Source organism: Dermacentor silvarum, chromosome 1 (genome assembly GCF_013339745.2).
Source record: "Dermacentor silvarum isolate Dsil-2018 chromosome 1, BIME_Dsil_1.4, whole genome shotgun sequence".
Taxonomy (NCBI): domain Eukaryota; kingdom Metazoa; phylum Arthropoda; class Arachnida; order Ixodida; family Ixodidae; genus Dermacentor; species Dermacentor silvarum.
This window is the reverse complement of record NC_051154.1, coordinates 50,808,044-50,819,633: the sequence shown is the minus strand read 5'-3', so window position 1 is coordinate 50,819,633 and position 11,590 is coordinate 50,808,044. Positions and strand designations below refer to the sequence as shown.

General features: G+C 41.6%; 2 protein-coding genes across 2 annotated transcripts in view; one reads left to right on the top strand and one right to left on the bottom strand.

The window, feature by feature from the left end:
• Positions 1-4,267: 4,267 nt before the first annotated feature.
• LOC119462665 (pre-miRNA 5'-monophosphate methyltransferase-like) lies at positions 4,268-6,869 on the bottom strand. The gene is made up of 2 exons (XM_037723977.2): positions 6,655-6,869; positions 4,268-5,397 (listed from the first exon to the last, which is right to left on the bottom strand). Exons 1-2 carry the CDS (start codon positions 6,838-6,840, stop codon positions 4,852-4,854), a joined length of 732 nt encoding a protein of 243 aa, XP_037579905.1. The 5' UTR covers positions 6,841-6,869; the 3' UTR covers positions 4,268-4,851.
• A 60-nt stretch (positions 6,870-6,929) lies between these two features.
• The window catches only part of LOC119462653 (rab3 GTPase-activating protein catalytic subunit), a 72,828-nt gene continuing 68,167 nt past the window's right edge, over positions 6,930-11,590 (top strand). Inside the window, exons 1-3 of the mRNA XM_037723969.2 lie at positions 6,930-7,234; positions 7,714-7,766; positions 8,009-8,084. Of these exons, the coding sequence (XP_037579897.1) occupies positions 7,208-7,234; positions 7,714-7,766; positions 8,009-8,084 (156 nt within the window). The 5' untranslated portion in view covers positions 6,930-7,207. The remainder of the gene's footprint in view (positions 7,235-7,713; positions 7,767-8,008; positions 8,085-11,590) is intronic.

The window sequence follows — 11,590 nt, the reverse complement described above, 5'->3', positions numbered from 1 at the left end:
ATTTGTGACTTAAAAAATTAAGTTATGGGGGTGTACGTGTCAAAACCACGATCTGATTACGAGGCATGCCGTAGTGGGGGCTTCGCAAAATTAGGACCACCTGGGGTTCTTTAACGTGCACCTAAATCTAAGTACACGGGTGTTTTCGCAATTCGCCCCCATCGAAATGTGGCCGCCAGGGCCGGGATTCGATTCCGCGACCTCGTGATTAGCAGCTCAACACCATAGCCACTAAGCAACCACGGCAGCTAATTTTTGGCTTCTGAACCGGCCATCGTGCCACCGTTGTACGTCCAGTTGATCATCGGTCTTCTGGAAAGCGTTGGACCACACGACCACCAGTTTGAAAATTTAACTATAGCTCTTGTCGAAAATTTCATTTCAGCGTAAATGGTCGGAAAGTGGGGGGGCCCTGCCCCCTCTGAAAAATGTTGGGGGGCGCAACTGCCCCCCCTGCCCCCCCCCCCCCCGGTTCCGGAGTCCCTGGTCATACAGTATTTATGCTATTGTGGCCGTTCCATCGTTGTAATTCTGTCAAAGTCATTCCAGTGTCGTGACTGCATCATCGCCATACCGCATGTCATGCCATCGGGGTTGTTCCATAGTCATCATTCCAGTGTTGTCATCCCATTGTTGTGATACTCATCATTGTTCGATCTATCACTGTCATGCATGGGATTGGCATGTTCCAGGTCCACAAGTTTATGTTGAGCTAGGCATTTCACTGTGAAAATGCGTTCAACTTGGTTATATGCTGTATACTTGTAAATGGTTGCTTATAAAGAATGCTAGCATTGTTTTCAATTACCAATGATAGCAGCCGATTCCCAAAGCACGTGGGATCCGCACATTTTTTATACTGCGACTGTAGTACAGGCCGATGATGATACTAGATTTAGGACAGACATGTCTATTCTGCTGTAATTTTAATACAAATTTACATTCTATGACGTGAACTAGTGTAAACAGAATTTTTACTCTGGATTTCAGCGAAACTAGTTTAAAAGCTTTGGTTTGTTGTGAATTTACAGTAAAATATGACATTTTTTAACCTGTCTTGAGAAGAGATAAATACTTAATTGGAACAGTTTTTGTCTGAACCCTGGATGTCTCAGTTTGCAAGGAAAAAAAATTTAATTATGGGGTTTTACGTGCCAAAACAACGATCTGATTATGAGTCACGCCACAGTGGGGGACTCCGGAAATTTAGACAACCTGGGGTTCTTTAACGTGCACCTAAATCTAAGTACACGGGTGTTTTCACAATTCGCCGCCATCGAAATGTGGGCGCTGTGGCCGGGATTCGATCCCGCGACCTCGTGCTCAGCAGCCCAACACCATAGCCACTGAGCTACCACGGCGAGTAAGTAAGTTTGCAAGGATAACAATTGAATAGGATAAAGGCCTTGAATATGAGGCCTTATAGCGGATGACTGAACTAATTTTCACTACCTCAAATTCTTCAATATACATCGAACTTTCTCTATGCTAGCATTTTTACATTCCACTCCGGTTCAGATGTGGTTATTAATCTTACTTGCGACTTTATACTAGAGTTAGATAAGGCTAGTTAAACTTTGTATGCAGTTTTATGCTGACAAGGAGGTATAGGTGCTGCATGTCTACCAAAATATAGTTGCCTTACAAGCTAGTTCTGCCTTTTGCCAGATCTGTATCGATTTTGCTGACAAATTTGATCAGTATGATCTGCTGTATCTTTTGCTTGACTTTCAGCTGGTTCAATAGGGTGGCTGGCACAAACTGAAACATTTGTTAGGGAAGGTGGAAGCCAATTGTTAGACATGTGTGGCCACAGGTGGCATTCTTCCTATGGGCTTTTTGTAGGGGTGTGTGAATATTTTAAACTTACAAATAATGAATCGAATATTCTCCTATTTGATTCGGTCCTTGAATCGGATAATCACTATTCAAAAATTTGAACATGTTTCGAATGGTTTTCAAATACTTCACATGGATGACTGTACACGGTGAAACATGAAATTGAAGTAAAAATGTGATAACATTTCATTCCATCCACAGTGGACACAACATACTAGAGCATGCTGTGTCACTCAGGGAGCCAGACCTTTCCTTCAAAATCACAATTAATTGCAAAAAGATTTTGTTAAGACATTCGGCAGTGGGTATTGTTTGGTACTATTTATACCTGTGTCCTTTTATTGGATTAAATCTGAATGCATTTCAGTGCAGCATGTTTGTTACAATAATGACACCATTTGTTGCAACCATTCAAACTAAGAAAAAAGTGATTTTTTTCACTCTGCTATCACCGCAGATGACACACATATTTCTGGTTTGGTTGCAAAGGTACATATAGATGCTAACTGGCCTATAAGGTTGCCTAATGCATGACCAAGTATGCTTCAAAGAGGCCCGAATTCACTAATGAACTGCTTAGTTGTCCCTAATGCTCCCTTTGTGCATTTAGTGAAGCATGCTTGTTAATGTGCAGTGCAATGACAAACTTTCTAGTGTTGCGAATACCAGGATGTGAAAATTGTTTGATATTAATGGCAAGAAGGCTGTACATTATTCACAAACTATTCGCAAAGTACATTTGATTTGCTTCTTGCACTATTCGCATACCCCTAGTTTCCAGGACTATTTCAATGCGCAATCGCTCTCGTTTAAAAGAACCGAAGGGCTATTTCCACATTACAGCGACTTATGACATGGTGTTATTGCATGTGAATTGCAAGGCATTTGAGCTGTGAAGCTTCCTTTTTTTCCCTCTTTAGTTGGAAGTATCCCATAAAAATCTTTCATAAGGCTCACACAATGCACTAATTAAGTGCTCTCGAACGTAAAAGCACATAAATATAGATGAAGTACATAGCTTAATTCATTACCGCAGGAAGTAAGACAAAAAGTATAAAAATGACAGGCAATTTTTCCTACACTGTCATGGCAACAGAGAGTTGACACAAGTAGCTCCACCCAAATCGAATCCTCTCCAACATTTTAGCTTGATAAATAGAAATAAATCAGCAAGTTCAGATTGTCAATAGCTGCCTTTGAGAACTCTGTAAATCAATGACAAGTCTAATTTGTCACTATCATTTAGCATTGTGATGGGTGTTAGTACTTGTAGCTTTTGAAAGCATTTCCCTGTGCATCAGCAAATAGCCTTTATAGTGTACTGTACTCAAATGTGCGTCTGGGCATTAGTACAAAGTCACAGAGAGTGAAAACAGTTTGTTTCACATAGAATGTTTAAAAATCACCAGAATGTGGCTTAGCCACAAAAATAAGGTGGAATTTGGCAAAATAGGAGCAATAAGTGTGTTGTCCTTTAACCCCTAAGGTGTTTTGGACCTCGCCAATGCAATTATGGTTAATCTTGCTTGGGACGAGCTGAGCTCGTCAACGGCATTAATCCCATTGTCAAAGCGATTTAGACGAACTCAGCATGTCCACTTAGTTTTTTCTAATGCATAGACAGCTGCAGTGCCAGCGTTTTGAAATCTGCAGTTATTTCACTCTTTTTTGTTTTACTACATAGATGTCAGCACTATTTCAGCACCTCGAAGACTACGCTGATTCAGTGTTTGTGTTCTAAACATACATGGCAGCCATTTTGTCAGCGCTGAAGGGGCACATTAATTGCAGTCTTTGTTTTCTACTACATAGATGCCAGCACTTTGTCAGTGCTCAAAGACCACGTTTTTGGAATCATGAGCTTTTTTTCGTCTTTTGGCAGATTTGGAGACAATGGCGCCTGCCACCGACAGCTCGCTGGTTATGCCACAGAAGTTAGAGGTAGTGGTTACGGTATATCACATACCATCGACACATGCACCTGACTGTGCCATTGAAAGAAGAGTCCACTGATCACTTAATGGTATGAGATTGCTGAGCAGGAGAGGAGATCCCCTCACATTCCCAGATAAGGAACAGCAGAGAACGAAGTTCAACTCGTATTGGATGTGGAGAAATGCAGAATGAAGAATGTTGGGAAGGCCAATTTGGTAGTGCACAGCCAGTTTTCAGCGACAAAGTAAAAGTGTGGCCTAGAAATGCTGCACCTGGCTAAATGGTGCGATTATGAACGGCTGATGATACCATGTGACCACCACTTAAAATTACGTAATGTAACCAGCTCAATGTGCTTCACGTCCTATGTGCACTGCACTTGGTGTGCATTTTGAACTGGACGCAATAAAAATTGATGGAATTATTTATTGTATTCTTGAAGAATTGAGGCTTCATACCATAAGTTTGAAATCAACAACTACCTAATAAAACATAACACAAACACTGACAATTTTCTTTATTGTATGTCAGCACTAGCGTCTACATTTAACAGTGGGTAAAAAGGAATTGCATCTCAACCTGCATAAATTACTGTGACAGTTTCACAGTTGCTCACAGTTGGTTGACTTAGTTTCATGTAATGAAAATATTAAATAATGCTATGAGCATGTGTTACTTCACAATTACATGGTGCCACAATATTAGCTGTTGTATCACAACACATCTAAATGCAGTAGGGCAATTGCAAGCTGGCACATGTTGCATCACAGGTGTGGTTTACAAGTGAAGTTTGACAATGAGAGTTACTCCAGTTCTTTGAACAGAGCTACTGTACATGCAAGAAAAAATGCGTCAATCTGCAGAAGCACAATGCATTGTAAATATGAACAAAATTGATTTGTAGACTAAAGTGGGAGGTCTGCGTAATGTGCACAAGGAGGCTCCACTTTTAAACACTGGCCACTTACAACAAGTGCTGGTTTGTGAACATGACTCATTTTGGAATGAATGTGGACGTCATTTCCATAAATGCACAATGTATACATTTGCATAAATGCACAATATATACATTTCACATCACACTGCTTTTTTTCTCTGGTATAAGGTCACCTTTCTGCCCCACTGTGTTTGGCCAAAACATTCAACCACCTCCAAGCCACACCTGCCTTGCAGAAAGTCGTGGATGTTGTCTTCTACATTGACATTCATGCTAAGTGTATCAAGGTTTTGGAACTCAGTCTCGTTGCCACGTCTCATACGTCGTGAAGCACTTCTGTAACATTTCCATAGCTGTGCCTCTACAAGCAGAAAATGTGTATTTTTACTGACTGTTTCAAGAAACTGTTTCAATCCACTGTCACCATGGTTTAGATGTATCCACATAGTCACGGAGAAACAAAATGTGATGTCAAATGCATCCTTGCCCACTTTTTTCAAGTAGGCTATCAGCGACTCTATACTGTCATTACTTGTTATATCCAAACACATGTATTCTATTGTTTCAGGACATGAGCAATTCTTCTTGGCACATTCAATTAATGAACTGTCAATGTCAATGGCAAGCATTTTCACGTCAGTCAATCCTGATGAAGCCAAGTTCCGGCAAAGATGAGTTGTGAGCTCCTGAAAAGAAAAAGAAGAGAGAGAGGCTGAAATTGCTGCACGCCTCGATGTTTTCTGCTGCCAAGTAAAAAAATCTTCAAAAAATCAAAACAGCATTTCAACAGTTTTGCTACTACTGCAAAAAGCTCACAGTTCACAGGTTCTGTGAAAAAGCTGAATTTCTGTGCAGTTTTGACATGCCTCCTGTAAGAGGGCAGATTGCTGTACTGTTACGACATGCTAGTGCAGATAGCAATTCCAACACGGCGAACAGCGTGGACAATGGGGCAAGTGATATGCATTGATTATTGATTTTTATTTGGAGTTGATTATCGTGGCAATATCATGTGGGCTACAGAGCTGGTTGGCGCACGCTTTTCCACTGACAGGCACATGTTATGATGTGCACAGAAATACACAAAACTATAAAGTTTGAAGTAAAAAGCATTTAACAACTCTCAGCCGCAGTTAATTATAGCTACGTCAGTTATCCCACTAAAACTTCCTGGGTGGTCTTCTAACTTTATGCTTTTTCTTGGCATTGAGCATGGCCAGCTGTCACGAGTTTTACAATTTATAAATGACGCTCTTCACTTTTAACGTGTTACACTGAACTTGCAGTGCATTAAATTCGTCTTCTTTCGGTTGTTGTCATAAGTTATGGCGATTCGCTACTCTATGGATAGCATCTCTAGGATTATTAAAAGTTGGCCGGAGCAGCTGATTTCAATGAATGTTCGCTACACATTCATGTACCCTAATATCAAAATACATGTTACTTGAAATAATCACCCAGTTTTCATCCAAAGTTGTATACATGTGTACTTCTACCGCTACTCTCATGTACGTGACAGTCTTGTGTTCAACCTGCATACTTACCAAACATCATTTCCTTCGTGTTTCTTTCAAATACGGGCCTTTGCTGAAATCGAATTTACTGATATCAAACAAATAATTTGGCGTTTCTTCCAGATCTGTTAAAAACACATCAAGCACTAAATGTAATAGACGCGTCTATTTATGTATAACTAACTAATAAAGACGGCTGATAGTGTTTTTGGCAACAGGTGCGCGTGAGTCACTGAACTCGCGCATTAGCTACCCACGTTTGAAAAGACATACCGAAATTGACAGATAGAGATCCAAATAGTTATTGATGTCATTCCTGTCGTTACAGATGTAGATATTGTTAATACACACAAACGAGCGACCCTGCGAAATTATTATTCATGTTATTAATTGGTACAGTAAAGGCTATAAACTCTGTAAACATCTCACCCCGCTGTTGCAGCCAATGTCGAGAGCAACAACTTGGGACTGGTCTGTCAAGTTACAATAAGTTACCAAGTCTTTTGGTAGCATTTTTAGCCGCTCCTCTGGTTTGTTGAACTGGTAGTAGTTGTTAAAGTTTCCATATTTTGCCCTGCTTCCCGAGCCGCCTTTCTCAGGCATGGGCGCGGCCATGTTCACAAGAAGCGGAACCAGAGAAACCCGGAAATGCAGAGCTCTAGAGTTCAAGACGTATCATATCACCAAAGTACAGTGGCTAGAAGGAGGCATTGACGGCCCAACACGCACATGCCGATACACCCAATTACATACGTCTAGAACACCATACGATCAACAGGCATGGATACGCTATGCGATATTTTCAGAGTGTAATTACGCCAACGAAATTAAGAACTATTAAGTTGCAGATATTACATATTTATTTCAGTTCATGGTGCCTTAACTCCTTTAACTTCGCACTCCGATTGCTAAGTGTTCTCGCCGTCTCTCTTTTCTCGGACAGCAGTAACGGCGGAGCGGTTTCTTCAAGACGTCTGGCGCTATGGACGACGACGGGCTGTTTGACGAGGTGCGCTTGATGGTTTGCTTACGTTCTGCATGTGCGGCAACAAACTGGCATGACATTGTTGCAGCTGCGTATGCTCCTCAGACCTCGTTTTCTGTGAAGTGTTTTGTTTCCGTTTTTCTGAACAGAGTTTCTACCTCAAGTGTCACTTGGGTCTTGGAGCGTGTGTCCATTAAGTAGTTATACATACCGCGCATTTAAAGCTCGCTTTCCATTCTCTTTGCTCAGGATGATGAGGAAAATGAATGATTGAGTCGCGTGTAACGCAATTCCTATGGTTACGTTATGGTGAGCACCCGTCACCGAACAACAGTATTTTGGTGTGATCATGTGGTGATGACAGGTGCAGACGAATATTTGAGCAGAAAGCTACGGCTCATGCATGCAGTGAACGTAAGACATGCCACAGCGCTTACGATGGCTCTCCGCGCATTTTACGTTAATGTAAGCGCTGTTTTACAAATACGTCCCTCTCTTTGAAGGACCCTGATTTGTACGAGATAACGGATTTCACAACATCGACGGAATGGGAAAGGTATGTTTCAGTGCTGTTTGTTACTTGAAATTTTCACTGGCAAGAAAAAAAAGAGAAGAAAGTGATATTACTCGTTGCCTTTATGAAAGAGTAGCACTGATGTCATGATATATATATAAAAAAAGAACGCAATGTTACCTATTTTCTGGTGATATACATTTTTAATTGATGCTTTAACAAGTTAATGACAGCGTCCATATTATAAGTTACAGTGCTTAAACTCCGAATTTTTTCATTTGCAGGTTTATTGCTTCAGTGGAAGCAGTCATTCATGAATGGAAACTCACAACGTTAAGGAACGTAGAGCCTTTGAAAGAGGTAACTGGTGGACAGTTTTGTCACATAATGTATCTATGTTTCATTAGTTACAATCTACAGCTATAGAGTGCAAGCTTGATGCCATTGTGGCTGCAATGTTGATGTACATCAGTCAAGGCCGCATAAAATGAACTGTTTCATGGCACAAATATGCTCACCTTATGAATATATCCGTTACGATTGTTCTTGCCTTTAAAACAACCTTTGAGTGATTGAACAAGTTGCATGGTCAGTGTCCGACAAGTCAATACAATGCATAACACAATGTTTCACTAGAAAAATGTTATTTAGGTCTGCTTTAATTGTACCCATCCCAAAGATTGCACTGTTATGATTTGCCGTACTATACATGCATACACTGCACATTACCTAACGGCATGAATATGTGTTGGCATGGCGAGCTACGTTTGCCATGTGATCGAATGCCATAATTAAGCTTCAGTCAATTTTGTCAACAGTGTCAACTCATTGCTTGAAGTTGACACGGTCTTTGAGATTCGAGTGTAGGTGAGTGCACAGTTTTCCAAGTTCATTTAGGACTGATTTGTCTCATATGCAAGGTAAGCAACCTTTGAAGTTGTAAATAGTTCCCAAGTTAATATCAGCACCAGTCCTCGCTGTTTTGTGGGGGTAAAATTGATAGATGTCACCACTACACCTCCAATGGCAATAGTTATTGGAACACCAATTTCAAGAAGAAACAATATTTTGTTGCAGTCAAAGCATCCCCCCTCGGATCAAAATTTTTAAAGGATGTTCCCACATCCTACCATCAGATATCTCGCCTAAATTCCAGTCTGAGTCTCAAAGTCTAGAGAAATTTTTTGTGAATTCTGTGCTTCAGAAAAATTTGCAGCTGGCTGTACATCAATTTAATACTCAATGTGTCTGTGGCCTGTCTGATTGCCAACTTGAAAAGTGGAATGAAGAAACTGGCAGTTATTGAGGGCAAAAACGTACGGCATTGCTAGAAAAAGCTAGCGGTGAGTTGGAGAGGAAGCCTTATTTCCTGCCCCTTTGATGTTCACTCTTTCTAATAGGTGTTCACTGAGGAGGATGTTTCGTAAATTTATTTCATTTTACATTTATTTTTATCTTCTGTTTGTAAATGAGGCCCTTCACCAGGTTTGATATTGCAAACTGACAGGCTCGGTTTAGATCACATGGTGACCATTGTGTCTGCAAAATTGCATCAATGTATACCACAGAAACATCTGAAAATTCAAACAAAAGCTCATGCACTTTTCTCAAAGGAGCCACTTGGGTTGTGGGCGAGATGCTGTCACACGCCTGGTGCTTGCAGCACAGAAATAACCTGCCGCAGCACGAGTATAGCTCGGGAATTCCCTTGAAATGCAGAGCGCATCGAACCACCTCTGGAAATCTGCCACGCAGCATGGCAGACAAAAGAAAGGATGTAGGCACTTTCTGGACAGGGGTCATGACAAAAAATGAGGTTGTGTCCTCTCTACTTCGATATGAGAGAAGGAAGGAAAGGTGTGTTGCTTGGAGGCACTGGTAGATGCAACAAGATGAAGCGTCTGCTCCTGGTAGGGTAGCTGGCCTCCTTGCACCATTGCTTTTTGCTAGGTGTGTGCGAATATCCGAAAGTTTCGAATAATGAATGGAATATTGTCCTATTCGATTCGGTCCTCGAGTCGAATAGTCATTATTTGAAAATGCGAATACTTTTTTAATAGTTTTTGAATACTTCACATTGCCAGCTGTGCACGATCCAACATGAAAGTGAAGCAAAAATAAAACAAATTTTACCCCTGTCACAGTGCAATTAAGGAACTAAAAGTTACTTAGAGCATGCTGCATTGCTCAAAAAGCCATAATTTTCTGTCCAAGTCACAATCATTCAAATTTCAAATTCAAATTTTAAATTCGAACTTTGCTCTCATTCGACTGTAGTTATTGTTTGGTACTATGTACTTATCAATGCTGCCGCTGTGTGTTCTCTTGAGATTAAATCTAATTATGCACAATTGCAACATTATTTGACATTAGAGGGGCACCATCTGCAGTGATCATTCTAACTAGAGAAAAAATTAGGCTGAACCTCCCTGAACTGGAACTTTCTAAGATATGCGTAGCACTATATGGCTGTCGACGTGGTGTGGAATGTGTTATGCATTGTAATGATGTGTGGGGGTTATGCTGATGCAGTATGTATTATTTATTTATATACGTGTGAGGAGTACGAGCAGAGAGATGCATATTTACATTGCCGAATATATACATTCTGCACCACACCGACTGCCATATAAAGCTATGCATATCTTCGGCAGTTCCTGTTCAGGGAGTTTCAGCTTAATTTGTTTGCAGAATGCGTAGCGTGGCATAACCAATGATGTAATGCCGTCATAGGCAGCAGAATGGGGATGCTGTGCGTGCAGCATAATTAATGCATGAGTATCGCATCCTCTCGTTTTGGGTCCCCTTTAGTAACCTTCCATCCTCGGGTGTTTACCAGGACATCCCATACTGATAGCTTTCACCCTTTTAAGGTGAAAGCCTTAAATCTCTATGTTTCAAGGCCGTTGTGAGGTACAGAAATAGTGCTCGCCTCGCGCTCGATGGCATTGCTCTGCGTTCGACGTCTTCTTCCACAGCTGGCTCCGATGCTGATCATCATAAAATAAAGGGGAAGTGGAATGCAGCAATAATGCAACATAGACGACTTTGTGGCTAAAGTGAATATGAGGCGGTGTGTGGAATCTCAAAGGAATAATGGGGCCAGCGCTAACGTTTGCAAATGCAATTCTATGCTAGCATTCCCATATTGCCCCTCGCGCTCAATGCAGGAGGGCGTTGAGAGAAAGGGCAACAGCGGCGCTGAGGAGGAGGAGGGAAATGTCAGCAGTAGCGCGGGAGGCCATTGAGGGAAAGGGCAGCGGCGGCGCTAGGGAGGAGGGAAATGTCAGCAGCAGCGCAGTTGAGGGCAAGCGAGGTGGTGGTGCTGGGGAGGAGGAGGGACATGTCAGCGGCGGCGCTCGTTGAATGTTCTGGAAATGGCGGCAGCACGCTCGCAGCGTGCTCTCGTGCCTTGTATACGTCACCGCGTGGGCTCAGAGCTTCATTCCACATTGTTATGGGTCCAACTCGGCTTTTGCCTTCACATTCTTAGAAAGTTCTAAGCATTCCCCGTAATTTTTAGTATAGGCTTAGGCATTTCTGGCCTACGTTAGCCGTCTTCTTTCTGAGAATGGCTTATGGAGAATGGCATAAGCGGACAGGCTCGTAAATCGTATAATGTTTTGCGCCGGCACGCCTGTTGTTATCACGTACAATGGGTTGTTTGTCACTGTCACTGTACTCCAGATGGCAGCTACAATGGGCTTAAACTGCATATTCTCGCCCTGTATTGGGAAAGGAGTTTTCTGGCTTCATATGACATTTTTGGACCGACTTACCATATAATGCTATGCATTAAAAGTGCTTTCTTCGCTCTGCGATCGCTACAGTCAATGTGCATTGCTGTTTTATTCTCAACAGTGTAC